This window comes from Hemiscyllium ocellatum, chromosome 7 (genome assembly GCF_020745735.1).
Source record: "Hemiscyllium ocellatum isolate sHemOce1 chromosome 7, sHemOce1.pat.X.cur, whole genome shotgun sequence".
Taxonomy (NCBI): Eukaryota; Metazoa; Chordata; class Chondrichthyes; order Orectolobiformes; family Hemiscylliidae; genus Hemiscyllium; species Hemiscyllium ocellatum.
This window is the reverse complement of record NC_083407.1, coordinates 28,073,641-28,089,398: the sequence shown is the minus strand read 5'-3', so window position 1 is coordinate 28,089,398 and position 15,758 is coordinate 28,073,641. Positions and strand designations below refer to the sequence as shown.

Here is a 15,758-nt window from a genome sequence, read left to right as displayed (position 1 = left end):
ACTAAAAGTGGGAACCAGTACTTGTTAACCATAATGGATTTGTCTACCAGATTTCTGGAGGCAATTCCATTGTGGAATATCAAGGCAAAAAAGGTGGCAGAGGAGTTAGTAGCTTTCTTCACACAGTATGGGCTACCCAGCGATTCACTTGGACCAAGGGTCACATTAGGTCTATGAAATAATGTTGCCCATTTAATCAATTCCCAATATCTTCAAAGCTTTTGATTTTTTTTAACTTGGTGTGCTCTGGTGTATACCTGTAGAAAGCATTACTGTATACAAGTATAACTGAGCATGCTTTAGTCTTGCAGATTTTGAATTTTGTGTCAGCTACTGACATTTGACAGACTATAACATAATGTCATGTCCCTTCTAGAGCATTCATCATCAGCTTAACCTACTTCTATCTGTTTTGGCTTCATGCTTTGTCCAAATAGTAATTTTTTTCGCTTTCCTTTTCTCAAGCATGCCTTTCATATAGAGATAGAGGTAAGATAAGTTTAACTTAGATTCCTTAAAGTTTTTAGAATTTAGATTATCTGTAGTATTGAAGGGAGATTTTTCTTTTGACTGTAACACTGCTGTATGAAGCAAGTCATTCTATTTTCAGTGTGAAGTATTGAATCTGGTCATTATAAACAAAATTTATAAACATAGTTGACTAAAACAGTTGTATCGTACTTTGACTGAAATAGTTACGTTGCATTTCTATTAAAAGAAAACTTGTAATGTTGCTATTTTGACTTCAACTGCAATGAAATGCGATAAATTCTCAATTTAACGTAACCTTTTAAATTTCAGTTGAATCGTAATAGATCCACTATTTTTTTGGTGCATAGTTTTGAAAATCTTTGTTGCCAATAGTTTTATGCTACCAAATAATTTCATTTGTGGGAGGATAGATAAATTTTGGGCAGTGTCTTTTTTAATACACATTCTGAAGCATGATATGAATGTTTTGTTTGGTTCTTCAATTATAAGTATATTTTTGTCAGGTGTAGATTCTTTTTGTCATCTTTCCCCATTTCTACATTGAATATGATTTCATTAATTGTGTAAAGCTGAAGATGACTTTAAATGCTTTATTTCAATTAATTAAGGTTTTGAGGTTTAGTGGAAATGTTTCCATTTAACCTGTTCATTAATGTATTGTTTTTAACAATTGTACTTGGATTGGCAAACCATTCCTTCTGATTCGGTTTGGCCCACTGCTGAAAAAGCTTGTTCTTTGCACTTCTGTGAACAAATACTGGGATGTGCATTAAAATTTCACGTTCATCTCCCTTTACTGCAATAAAGCTTTCTTCATTGTCATTCCCAACAGTATACCCAAAGTGATGGTCATGTGTGGGAATTCCTGGTATGAATTTTATTTTCTCACTTCATGGTGAACAAACAGTATGCCAAATTGAAATTTGATTTTGAAAACATGAAAATATACTATAATGAGACAATAACATGATACCTCGTGACATTACTGTTTCATGTTTGGACAGTACTGATCAAGTAATATCCAATTCATGAATGTAAATAAGCTCTCTGGATAGTAATCTGAAGGAACGCTCAAAGTGAAGTGAATAGCTTAACTTGAAATAAATTTAACATGATTGCAGTCTTTTTTATGATAGGTTTGGTGCAATTTTCACCTTCTTTAGGTCTTTAATTTTTGAAAAATTTGGAGGATGTACATAGTTTACATACCATTCAAACCTCCAATCGTTTTAAAGTTGTTACTGCAGGAAAAAATATCTACAGAGATTTTGCAGCATTATTCAGTGAATGACTTCTGAATGTTAATTTTTGCCTTTCTTTAATCTTCCTCCAGTCATTAATGCTGTCATGTACAGGTTCTAAAGCTGTATTTAAATCTTTCTTTGTAGGATCCAGGTCCAACACCACCTTCTCCTATGCTTGGTCTAAAACCATTGCAGTTACTAGAACTTAAGGCCAGAGGGCGCTTTGGTTGTGTGTGGAAAGCTCAACTACTGAATGAATATGTGGCAGTTAAAATATTCCCAATTCAGGTAAAAAGCCTTCCTTGCAATGATTGAGAAGTGTGTAGCCTTTCTAATAAAAATATTTTTCTTTGTGTGTGAATTATGACAATTTGTTCAATAATAGTATACAATGTTTTACCGTTTCTGTTTCTCTAGGACAAACAGTCCTGGCAAAATGAATATGAAATATACAGTCAACCTGGAATGAACCATGAAAATCTTTTGCACTTCATTGGTGCAGAGAAAAGAGGCACAAACATAGATGTGGAGTTGTGGTTGGTAACTACCTTCCATGAAAAGGTAGAATATTGTGGTTTTTGAGAGATTTTGGCTTTTTTAGTGTTGATGCCTGAATTTCTGTCAATTGTCAAAAACGATCAGATTAACCACCAAGTAAACAATTGTAGTCCTTCTCATGCTATGAAGATGCTCACTTGGAGTTGGATGGTTCTAAAACTGATCATAAGCCCATTTAGCCAGTAGAGGTTGTTGATGTATGATCAAATATCCTCCTAAAGTTTGCATTTCAACAGATAATTGGTGATTCCTTCAGTTTTTTCAGTAGAAAACCCCTATCTTTAAGAGTCAGAAGAAGAAAACCCAAGATGAGTAAAGATTTAATTCCTTTTTGTTGTGAAAGGAATTATATTTCAGATTTGACTAATTGGGGTGCAATTAAAAACACAGCACAGAGGTTCATCCCAAAGTTAAAAAAAATTATCCGGTGGGGGTGGGATGGAGTGGATTAAACAGCCATGGCTGACAAAGCAAGTCAGGAAATGGTTCAAAGAAAAAAAAGCAATCCTATAAAGTGGCTGAGAGCACTGGGAAATCAAAAGATTGAGAAGACTACAAAAACAAACAGGATAACAAGGAGAGAATCGAATATGAAGGTAGGCTAGCCAGTAATATTAGAAATGATAGTAAAAGTTTCTTTTAATACATAAGAAACAAACAAGAGGCAAAAGTAGAAATTGAGCCACTCCAAATTGATGCAGGAAGGCTAGTGCTGGGGGATAAGGAAATAGCTGAAGTACTTTGTGTTAGTCTTCACAGTGGAAGACATGAGTAATATCCCAACAATTAAGGAGAGTCAAGGGGCAGAGTTGAGTATGGTAGACATTACAAAAGAGAAAGTGCTAGAAAAGCTAAAAGGTCTAAAAAAATTGATAAACGTCCTGGCCCCGATGGGCTACATCCGAGAGTTCTGAGGGAGGTGTCTGAGGAAATAGTGGAGGCGTTGGTTATGCTCTTTTTAAAAACCACCAGAGTCAGGGAAAGTCCCAGATGATTGGAAAATTGCTTTCATAACCACCTTGTTCAAGAAAGGATCAAGAGAAAAGGTGGAAAATTATAGGCCAATTAGCCTAACCTCTGTTGTAGGTAAAATTCTTGAATCCATCATTAAGGATGAGATTTCTAAATTTTTGGAAGTGCAGGGTCAGATTAGAACAAGTCAGCATGGATTTAGTAAGGGGGAGGTCATGCCTGACAAACCTGTTAGAATTCTTTGAAGAGGTAACAGGTAGGTTAGACCAGAGATACCCAGTGGATGTTATCTATCTCGACTTCCAGAAGGCCTTTGATAAGGTGCTTTACAGGCGGCTGCTGAGCAAGGTGAGGGCCCATGGTGTTCGAGGTGAGCTACTGGCATGGATTGAGGATTGACCGTCTGACAGAAGGCAGAGAGTTAGGATAAAAGGTTCTAGTTAGGCCTCATTTGGAATACTGTGTCCAGTTTAGGGCCCCCACACCTCAGGAACGTTATACTGGCACTGGAGCAGTTCCAGCGGAGATTCACACGGGCGATCCCTGGAATGGTAGGCCTAACATACAATGAATGGCTGAGGATCCTGGGATTGTATTCATTAGAGTTTAGAAGGTTGAAGGGAGATCAAAGAGAAACTTACAAGATAATGCATGGCTTAGAAAGGATGGAAGCTGGGAAACTGTTTCTGTTAGGTGGGGTGACTAGGATCCATGGGCACAGCCTGAGAATTGGAGAGGATCAATTTATAATTGAAATGAGGAGATGTTTCCTCAGTCGGAGAGTGGTGGGCCTGTGGAATTCATTGCCATGGAGCGCAGTGGAGGCTGGGCCGTTAAATGTCTTCACGGCAGAGATTGATAAATTCTTAATCTCTCCAGGAGTTAAGGGCTACGGGGAGAGTGTGGATAAGGGCTTGAAATGCCCAACAGCCATAATTAAATGGCGGAGTGGACTCAATGGACCGAATGGCCTTACTTCCACTCCTATGTTTTATGGTCTTAAACAGAATTGCATTTTACAGAGCAGAGAACAGAGTTCATAGTTAGAATTAAGTGATTTGGCTTTCTTAGTCTAAGCACTATGGAGTTAGTACTATAATCCATGGCAGTTTCTTTTTAAAATCGTTCATGAGATATAAATATTGTGGTAAGGCTGATAGTACATATCCTTGATTGCTGTCAAGCATGTGGTGGTTAGCTACCATCTTGAACCTCTGAGGCACAAGTGGATAAGTACAACCAAAGCACTGTTAGACAGAACGTGGTAGGGTTTTGGCCTAGTTGTTGATGAAGGAAAGGTGATATGTTTCAAAGTCAACATACCAGGAATGTATTTGTGCAGTGGATGCTTGGAGATGATGGTGTCCACATACCTGCTGCTCTTGTTCATCCAGACAGTATAGTCAGAGTTGCTGCACTGCATCTTGTACATATTATATAGCACAAATGGTAGAAAGAATGAGTATCTAGACGGTGATCTCTATTATAAAAGAAATTGTATTTTTATTCCAATATCCTGATATTGGTGTTAAGATCATCCAGAACCTATCAAATCTTGGGGTTGTCAAACTTCAAGTTTCTATTGTCACTAAATTGGCATTTCTCAATGAAATGCAGAACATAATTGGAATTCAAATATTCAGAAATTGCTAACTTGAACTAAATGAGTGAATGGATGCATTGTCTTCTAATGTTACTAGAAAGTTTATTATTTTGTATTCATCAGAACAATTGACTCAAATACCAATTCAAAGGAAAAACCAGTATTTATACTGTATGAGAGGGGAGTGCGTATTGGGTGACAAGTGGATTCTGATTGGTCGTGGTTTGCCCTGGGAATGCCCCAATTAATATTTGTCAGTAAACAGGCTGGCCAGAGCAAAACAACTCAACAGAAAAAAATGCTCAACCGCAGTTAGTTAAAGAAATTAAGGATAGTAACACTGATCCAAAGAATACTCATATAAAGTTGCCAAGAAAAAGTAGCAAGCCTGAGGAGTGGGAGCAATTTAGAGTTCAGTGAAGAATGCATGTAAGACATAGCAGAAGTTAGTCCATTCAGCCCATCGGGTTTGCTCCACCATTTAATCATAGTTCATAGAGTTGAGAAACCTGTTATAGAGTCATAGAGATGCACAGCATGGAAACAGACCTTTTGGTTCAACTCGTTCATGCTGACTAGATATCCCAACCCAAGCTACTCCCAGCTGCTGGCCCATATATCCGCAAGCCCTTCCTATTCATATATTCATCCAGATGCCTTTTGAATGTTGCAATTGTACTAGCCTCCACCACTTCCTCTGGCAGCTCATTCCATACACGTGCGATCCTCTGAGTGAAAAAGTTGCCCTTAGGTCTTTTTTATATCTTTCTCCTCTCACCCTAAATCTATGCCCTCTAGTTCTGGACTCCCCCACCCCAGAGAACAGACTTTGTCTATTTATCCTATCCATGCCTCTCATAATTTTGTAAACCTCTATAAGGTCACCCCTCAGCCCCCGATGCTCCAGAGAAAAACAGCCCCAGCCTGTTCAGCCTCTCCCTACAGCGCAAATCCTCCAACCCTGGCAACATCCTTGTAAATATTTTCTGAACCCTTTCAAGCTTCACAACATCCTTCCAATAGGAAGGAGACAGAATTGCACGTAATATTCCAACAGTGGCCTAATCAATGTCCTGTACAGCCACAACATGACGTCCCAACTCCTGTACTCAATAATCTGACCAATAAAGGAAAGCATACCAAACGCCGCCTTCACTATCCTATCTACCATTGACTCCACTTTTGAGGACTATGAACCTGCATTCCAAGGTCTTTGTTCAGCAACACTCCCATTAAACATATAAGTCCTGCCAAAATTTGCTTTTCCAAAATGCAGCACCTTGCATTTATCTAAATTAAATTTCCATCTGCCACTTCAGTCCATTGGCCCATCTGGTCAAGATCCTGTTGTAATTTGAGGTAACCTTCTTCGCTGTCCACTATACCTCCAATTTTGGTGTCATCTGTAAACTTACTAACTGTACCTCTTATGCTCACATTCCAAATAATTTTATATCAATGAGGAAAAGTAGTGGATCCAGCACCGATCCTTGTGGAACTCCACTGTCACAGGCCTCCAGTCTGAAAAACAGCTCTCCACCACCACTCTGTCTTCTACCTTTGAGCCAGTCCTGTATTCCATGAGATCTAACTTTGCTAGCCAGTTTCCCATGGGGAACCTTGTCGAATGCCTTACTGAAGTCCATGTCGGTCACATCTACTGCTCAGCCCTCATCAATCCTCTTTGTTACTTTTTCAAAAAACTCAATCAAGTTTTTAAGACATGATTTCCCACGCACAAAGCCATGTTGATTATCCCTAATCAGTCCTTGCCTTTCCAAATACATGTACATCCTGTCTCTCAGGATTCCCTCCAACAACTTGCCCATCACCTTCAGGCTCACTGGTCTATAGTTCCCTGGTTTATCCTTATCACCTTTCTTAAACAGTGGCACCACGTTAGCCAACCTCCAGTCTTCCAGCACCTCACTGTGACAATCAATGATACAAATATCTCAGTAAGAGGCCCAGTAATCACTTCCCTAACTTCCTACAGAGTTCTAGTGTACACCTGATCAGATCTTTTATGTGTTTCAAGGCATCCAGTACTTCCTTCTCTGTAATATGGACATTTTTCAAGATGTCACCATCTATTTCCCTACAGTCTACATCTTCCATATCCTTTTCCACAGTAAATACTGATGCAAAATATTCGTCTGATATCTCCTCCATTTTCTGCGGCTCCACACAAAGGCTGCCTTGCTGATTTTTGAGGGGCCCTAGTCTCGCCCTGGTTACTTACTTGTCCTTAATGTATTTGTAAAAACCCTTTGGGTTCTCCTTAATTCTATTTGCCAAAGCTATCACATGTCCTCTTTTTGCCCTCCTGATTTCTCTCTTAAGTATATTCCAACTGCCTTTAAGGATTCCCGGCTGTATCTTGTCTATACCTGACATATGCTTCCTTTTTCTTAACCAAACCCACAATTTCTTTAGTCTTCCTGTATTCCGTCCACCTACCAGCCTTTCCTTTCACCCTAACAGGAATATACTTTCTCTGGAGACTCGTTATCTCATTTCTGAAGGCTTCCCATTTTCCAGCCGTCCCTTTTTCTGCAAAAATCTGCCCCCAATCAGCTTTTGAAAGTTCTTGCTTAATACTGTCAAAATTGGCCTTTCTCCAATTTAGAACTTCAACATTTTAAATCTGGTCTATCCTTTTCCATCATTGGTTTTAAAATAATAGAATTATGGTTGCTGGCCCCAAAATACTCCCCCACTGACACCTCAGTGACCTGCCCTGCCTTATTTCCCAAGAGTAGGTCAAGTTTTGCACCTTCTCTAGTAGGTACATTCACATAGTGAATCAGAAAATTTTCTTGTACACTCTTAACAAATTCCTCTCCATTTAAACCCTTAACACTATAGCAGTTCCGGTCCAAGTTTGGAAAGTTAAAATCCCCTACCATAACCACACTATTATTCTTACTGTTAACTGCAATCTCCTTACAATTTTTTTTTCTCAATTTCCCTCTGACTATTAGGGGATCTGTAATACAATTCCAAGATGATCATCCCTTTCTTATTTCTCAGTTCTACCCAAATAACTTCCCTGGATGTATTTTCCGGGAATATCCTCCCTCAGTACATTATCAAAAATGCCATTCCCCCTCCTCCCTTGCCTTCCTTTCTATTCTTCTGTAGCCTTGGTATCCTGGCACATTAAGCTGCTAGTCCTGCCCATCCCTGAGCCATGTTTCTGTAATTGCCATGATATCCCAGCCCCATGTTCCTAACCATGCCCTGAGTTCATCTGCCTCCCCTGTTAGGCCTCTTGCATTGAAATAAATGCAGTTTAATTTATACGTCCTACCTTGTCCCTGTCTGCCCTGACTGTTTAACATTCCTTTGTTTTCAACTGTACCAGTCTCAGACTGGTCTCGTTTCTCGCTCTGTCCCTAGGTCACCCCTCCCGTTACTAGCTGAAATCCTCCCTGCCAAGCAGCTCTAGCAAATATCCCTGCCAGTATATTAGCCCCCTTCCAATTTAGGTGCAATCACTCCTCCTTGTGCAGGTCACTTCTACCCCAAAAGACCTTCCAATGATCCAAACATGTGAATCCTTCTCTCATACACCATCTCCTCAGCCATGCATTCATCTGCTCTGTCCTCCTATTCCTGCCCTCACTAACTCATAACACCGGGGGTAATCCAGATATTACTACTCTCGTCGACCTTTTTAAATTTCTGCCTAACACTTTGTAATCTCCCTTCAGAATCTCAACCTTTTCTCTACCTGTGTCATTGGTTCTGGCCCCATTCCCCTTTGAGAACATTCTGCACCTTCTCTGAGACATCCTTGATCCTGGCACCAGGGAAGCAATAGAGGATTCTGATGTTTCACTGCTGGCCACAGAAACGTCTGTCTGTACCTCAGACTAGACAGTCCCCTAACACAATCGATCTCTTGGAACATGACATGTCCGTCATTGCATTTCAGCCACTCTCGGTATCAGAAATTTGGCCGATTGTGGTCGGTTCCCTTGAGAATCCATCACCCCCTACATTTTCAAAAGTAGCATACTTGTTTGAAATGGGGATAGCCACAGAAGACTCCTGCACTAACTACCTACCTCTCTTACCTTTCTTGGAGTTAACCCATCTATGTGACTGTATGTGAGAACCCCCCCCGCTTACTGTAACTGCCATCTATCACATTCCCTTGCTCTTGCAAATTCCTCATTGTCTCTAACGGTCTCTCCAGCCGATCCATTCGATATGGTAGGATTCGCAACCAATGGCGTTTATTGCAGATATAATCTTCAGTAACCTGTAAACTCTCCCTAAATGCCCACATCGGACAAGAAGAACATATCACTCTACTAAAGACCATTTTTGTTTCTTTCAGTCTCCAGACCCAGAAAGTAGCACTGTCTTATTCCTCTACAAAAACACTGCTCCTGGTTAAATTAAAACTTATGGCTTATATTTTAAGTTTAATCAAGAGATATACCTTAATAAAACATATAATCAAGAAAGAACCCACTCTACTCACTACTGCAGACTTATTGTACGGCCACACTTAAAATATTCACTTATCTGTTTCAGTGCTGTGACCTCTCCCAAACAGGTTCCTCCAAGATCAGTTGTGAATTTCACTGTTTGTTAATTTTCCCACATGATGTCCAACAATAAATGAATTCAATAGCAAAGACACTAACTGCACAGGTTCACTGCTGTCGCTCTCTCTCTGTCGCTGTCTCGCTACTCCATCGGGTACAGACTCAGAGCCCTTAAATGTTCCTCATTTTATTTTTATTCCTGTGCACCTCCTTGACCTGCTCCAGGCCCAGTACATCTTTCCTGAGGTGTGGGGTCCAAACTCTTCACATTACTCTAAATGGGGTCAGACTAGAGTTTTATAAAGCCTCATGAGTACATCCCTGCCTTTGCATTATTGTCCTCTCGAAATAGTTACCAATACAGTAGACCCCCCACCCCGTATCCGCAGGGGATACATTGCAAGATCTACAACCTGCAAGTTAACCTTCAGAAAATCCTCAAGTAAGGCACCTTGTCGAAAGCCTTCTGAAAGTGTAGGCAGATAACATACATTGGCTCTCCTTGGTCATACTTGCTTATTATCTCCACTAATTCTAACAGATTTGTCGGGCATGACTTCCCCTTGATGAAACTGTGCTGACTTTGCCCTATTTTACCGACCACTTCCAAGTATTCAGAAATCTCATCCTTCACAATGGACTCCAAAATCTTACCCATGACTGAGGTCAAACTAATCAGCTCGTAATTTCCCATCTTTTGCCACACGCTCCTCTTAAACAGGAGGGGGTTACATTAGTGATTTTCCAGTCTTCAGGGACCGTCTCTGACTCCAGTGATTCCTGATAGGTTCCCACTAACACCTCCACTATCTCTTCAGCTATCTCCTTCAGAACTCTGGGAAGTAGTCCATGTGGTCCAGCTGATTTATCCATTTTCAGATCTTTCAATTTTTCTAGTACCTTCATCTTGGAGGTGGCCTCTGACTGCCTTTAATTTTTTGGGATATTACTCTAGTCTTCCACCATGAAGACTGATGCAAAGTACTTATTCAGTTCCTCCATCATTTCTTTGTTCCCTATTACTAACACTCCAACATCATTTTCCAGTAACCCAATGACCAACTTTGCCCTTTATGCATCGCAGGCAACTCTTGCAATAATATTTTATATTAATGTTATAACTTACTAATAAAGTAATGCAGCAGGAATTGATGGGAATCTGAATTGTAGATGAGTGTGATGCTAGAAAAGCACAGCAGGTTAGGCAGCGTCTGAGGAGCAGGAAAATCGATGTTTCGGGCAAAAGCCCTTTTTCAATTCCTGATGAGGGGCTTTTGCTCAATGTCGATTTTCCTGCTCTCGGATGGTGCCTGACCTGCTGTACTTTTCTAGCACCACGCTCTCGACTCTAATCTCCAACATCTGCAGTACTTGCTTTCATCTACCTGAATTGTAGTTCCACTGTACAGGAGGTTGAGGGTAGTGAGGTGACATTGTTAATCAAGGGTAGTATTAAAGCAGTTGAGATGACATTTCAGGACCCATCCACTGAGGTAGTTTGGGCTGAGGTTAGAAACAAGAAAGGAGAGGTCACCCTGTTGAGAGTTTTCGATAGGCCTCTGAATTGTTCCAGGGATGTAGAGGAAAGGCTACCAATGAGTTGCTGGAAAAGCACAGCAGGTCAGACAGCATTCAAAGAGCAGGAGAATCGACGTTTCAGGCATGAGCCCTTTCTACAGAAATTCCTGAAGAAGGGCTTATGCCCAAAATGTTGCTTCTCCTGCTCCTTGGATACTGCCTGACCTCCTCCTTTTCCAGCAACACATTTTTCAGCTTTGATCTCCATCATCTGCAGTCCTCACTTTTTCCGAAAGGCTAGCAATGATGATTTTCGATAGGAGCGAGAGTAACAGGATCGTTGTTATGGGGGACTTTAACTTCCCCAATATTGACTATAGTTCAAGTAGTTTAGACGGGTCAATTTTTGTTCAATGTTTGTAAGAGGGTGTTCTGACACAGTATGTAGACAGGCCAACAAAGGGCGATGCCATATTGGATTTGGTACTGGAGAATGAACCCGCAAAGTGTTAGATTTGGAGGTAGTTGAACATTTTGGTGATAGTGATCATAATTCAGTTATACTTATAATAGCAGTCGGCAGGGATAGATATATACTGCAGGGAAAGAGATATAACTGAGGAAAAGGCAATTATGATGTGATTTGGCAGGCTTAGGATGTATGGGATGGGTAAGGAAACTGCAAGGGATGGATGCACTTGAAACGTGGAGCTCATTCAAACAACAGCTACTGCGGGTCCTTGGTAAGTATGTACCTATCAGGCAGAGAGGTATTTGTCGAGAGATGGTTTACTAAAGAAGTTGAAGCTCTCGTCAAGAGGAAGAAGAAGGCTGACGTGAGGTTGAGGCATGAATGCTTAGTTAGGGATCTTGAGAGTTAAAAGTTAGCCAGAAAAGATCTAAAGCGAGGGCTAAGAGGAGCCAGGAGGGGACATGAGAAGTTGTTGATGGATAGGATCAAGGAAACCCTAAGGCCTTCTATAGCTTTGAGGAATAAAAGACTGACTAGAATAAGATTAGGGCCAATCAAAGATAGTGGAAAGTTGTGTGTGGAATGTGAGGACATAGGGGAAGGTACTTAATGAATGCTTTTTGTTAGTATTCACATTGGAAAAGGGCAATGTTAGTGAGAATATGGAGATACAGGCTACAAGATTAGATGGGATTGAAGTTGACAAAGAGGAAGTTTTAGCAATTTTAGAAGATCTGAAAATAGATAAGACCCCAGGGGCAGATGGGAATTATCCTCTGATTCTCTGGGAAGCCGGGAAGAAGATTGCAGAGCCTTTAACTTTGATCTTTATGTCATCATTGTCAACAGGAGTAATGTCAGAAGACTGGAGGATAGCAAATGTTGTACCTTGTTTAAGAAAGGGAGTCTGGGCAACCCTAGTAATTATAGGCCAGTGAGCCTTACTTCGGTTATGGGTAAGGTGTTGCAAAAGGCTAAAAGAGGTAGAAAGGGTAGGTTGTGCTTCACTAACCTTATTGAGTTCTTAGAGGAGGTGGCAAAGTAGTTGATGTGGTGTATGTGGATTTCAGAGCTGAAAATCTGTTGCTGGAAAAGCGCAGCAGGTCAGGCAGCATCAAAGGAGCAGGAGAATTGACATTCCTGAAGAAGGGCTTATGCCCAAAACATCGATTCTCCTGTTCCTTTGATGCTGCCTGACCTGCTGCGCTTTTCCAGTAACACATTTTTCATCTCTGATCTCCAGCATCTGCAGTCCTCACTTTCTCCTGTATGTGGACTTTAGTAAGGCATTCGCTAAGGCTCCACACAGGCTATTGCACAAAGTACAGAGTTTTGGGATTGAAGGTGGTTTAGTGGTTTGGATCAGAAATTGGCTAACTGAAGGAAGTCAGAGGGTGGTAGTTGAGGGGAAATGTTCAGTTACCAATGGTGTGCTGCAAGGATCTGTTTTGGGTCCACTGCTGTTTGTCATTTTTATAAATGATCTGGAGATGGGCATAGAAGGATGGGTTAGTAAATTTGTGGATGACACTAAGGTAGGCGGAGTTGTGGATAGTGCTGAAGGATGATGTGGGTTACATAGGGACATAGACAAGATACAGAGCTGGGCTGAGAAGTGGCAAATGGAGTTTAATGCGGAAAAGCGTGAGGTAGTTCACTTCAGAAGAAGTAACAGGAATGTAGATTACTGGGCTAATGGTAAAATTCTTGGCAGTGCAGATGAACATAGAAATCTCGGTGTCCAGTGCATAAATTCCTGAAGGTTGCCACCCTGGTTGATGGGGTTGTTAGGAAGGCATATGGTGTGTTGGTGTTTATTGGTGGGGGATTGAGTTTCTGAGCCACGAGGTCATGCTTCAGCTATACAAAATACTGGTAAGACCACACCTGGAGTATTGTGTGCAGTTCTGGTCACCGCATTATAGAAAGGATGTGGAAGCTTTGGAAAGGATTCAGAGGATGTTTGCTAGGATGTTGCCTAGTATGGGAGGAAGGCCTTAGGAGGAAAGGCTTAGGGAACTGAGGCTGTTTTCATTGGAGAGAAGAAGGTTGAGAGCGACTTAATTGAAACAAATAAGATAACCAGAGGGTTAGATAGGGTGGACAGTCAAGAGCGGTTTTGTTAAGATGGTGAAGGCTAACATGAGGGGCATAGCTTTAATTGAGGGTGATAGATTTAGGACAGACATCAGGGATAGTTTTTTTTTATCCAGAGTAGTAAGGACGTGGAATGGCCTTTAAGGGCATTTAAGTGGGCATTGTACATGCATATGTATGATAATGGAACGGTGTAGGTTAGATGGGCATCAGACTAGTTTTGCAGGTTGGCACAACGTCGAGGGCCGAAGACCCTGTACTGCATTCTCACGTTCTATGTTCTTACCCTCATATTTAATCTTCTCCCTCTTTTATTTCTTTTTTCGTTGTCCTCAGTTAGTCTTTACACTGCCCTTCGTTGCATTCTTTTGCTTTTATGCTATCCCTTACTCTCCTTGTGAACTATGGTTGCCTTATCTTCCCTTTAGTATGCTTCTTTTCCCTAGGGATGAATTTTTGCTGTATCTCCCGAATTTCTCCCAGAATCATCATCTATTTGCTTTCCTGTTCGGCTCCTCTCCCAGTCAGTTCTGGTTAGCTCCTCCGTCATGACTGTAATTGCCTATTATTCAACTATAATGCCGTTACATCTGATTCCACCTTCTCCCCTTCAAATTTTAGAATAATTTCTACCTCATTGCACAACACTAAATCCTGAATTGCTTGTTCCCTCGTGGGCTCCACCACAAGCTGCTGCAAAAACAACCATCTTGTAGACATTTCACAAATTCCTTTTTTTGCGATCCACTACCAATCTTGATTTTTCCAGTCCACCTGCTTATTGAAATCCCAAGATTGAATGGCCACAGGTTGATTCTGAGGACAAAAATAGTGTGAGGATGAATTTGGAAGGAAGGTAAAAGCAGACTGTAAGAACTCCTGTATGTTTTTTTTAAATTAAAACAAATTTAGACTCCTTAACAGTCTGAAACAGTAGAATTGATCATGGAAAATAAGGCAGTGTAGTGCAATTGAACAACAACTTTGTTCTGTCTTCAGAGAGAAAACAAAAAAAAACTTTCCCAGAAGTGTAACGGAAGTAGGGGGCTTTTGGGAAGGAGTAACTGAATGAAACTACTGTGTTTAAAAATTGGTAATAGATTGGGAAGAAGTTGATGTACTTGGCTGTCTAAACTGGTGATTGAAAGTAAACATGCCGGTACACCTTGCAAATGGTATGTTGGCATTCATTGGAAGAGAATTTGAGTTCAGTTGTAGAAGACCTTGTTAAGACCACATCTGGAAAATTGTGTGGAGGTTGCCATAGTGGGAGTATAGCGAAGATTCATCAGGCTGATTCCTGTGATGACTGATTTGTCATAGGAGGAGAGATTGGGTCAACTGGGCCTGTATATCTCCAGGAGTTTTTTTTAAAAAGTAGATAACATTTCTAGAAGTTAAAGGTGTCAAGGGGTATGGGGAGAACACAGAAGTATGGCTTTGAGATAGATTTTCAGCTATCATCATGATGAATGGCAGAGCAGATCCAATGAGCCACATGGTCTCCTGTGTTTTTTCTACAGTGAAAATAGAATTTTTTTAATTTCAGATTTCCAGCATACATCTTTGTTTTCTTGCTATTTTCTATATTCTTTCTACAGTAAAATATTGCAAACGCTAACTTGCCTGCACCAACATTTCTGTACATATTTTATGGAACCTTTTCAATGTCTAGGTTACGCTCAGGTGGTAGACTAAACGTTTATTAACACTGCATTTTTTTGTGAGAAGCATTTCAGAAGCCTTATTTTTACTCAGAAAACTTGTTCAATTTTACAAACAATTTGTACATGGATTACCACATATCCCCAAACTGGAAGCTGTACCTAAGGTATTTGCAATTTGTATATTTTTGTTCTACTTTGAACTGCCTGCCTCTAGTGTTGGTCAGTTATTACAATGGATCATAATATTATTTAAAAACTTGTGATCAGGAGCGGAATCATGTATAGCTTTGAAGTTTGTATTTCTTTATTGCAGATTAAGAAGCCCGGGGGGGTGGGGGGGATGTAGTTTTAGTTTCATTTTTGAGTTCTGTGATTGGTGGGTAGACTGGAAATTTATTTGAATAAGGCTTTTAGGGAGGGGGAAAAACGGTCTCTCAATAGCTCAATGCTTAGGAAATAGAGAAGAACAACTGAGATCCTGTCTAGCAATAAGGTTCCCTATGACCCAGAGATACAGAGATTGAAACAGGTTTGTTTAGAAAAAATGAGATATTATTTCAGGAAGTTATTCAG

General features: G+C 40.5%; 1 protein-coding gene across 3 annotated transcripts in view; it reads left to right on the top strand.

Annotated features, from left to right (window-relative positions):
- Positions 1–15,758, top strand: part of LOC132817046 (activin receptor type-2A) — a 144,704-nt gene that overhangs the window by 113,025 nt on the left and 15,921 nt on the right. For all 3 annotated transcript variants that reach the window (XM_060827104.1, XM_060827105.1, XM_060827103.1), the window contains exons 5-6: positions 1,881–2,024; positions 2,154–2,297. In XM_060827104.1, coding sequence (XP_060683087.1) covers positions 1,881–2,024; positions 2,154–2,297 — 288 coding nt within the window. The remainder of the gene's footprint in view (positions 1–1,880; positions 2,025–2,153; positions 2,298–15,758) is intronic.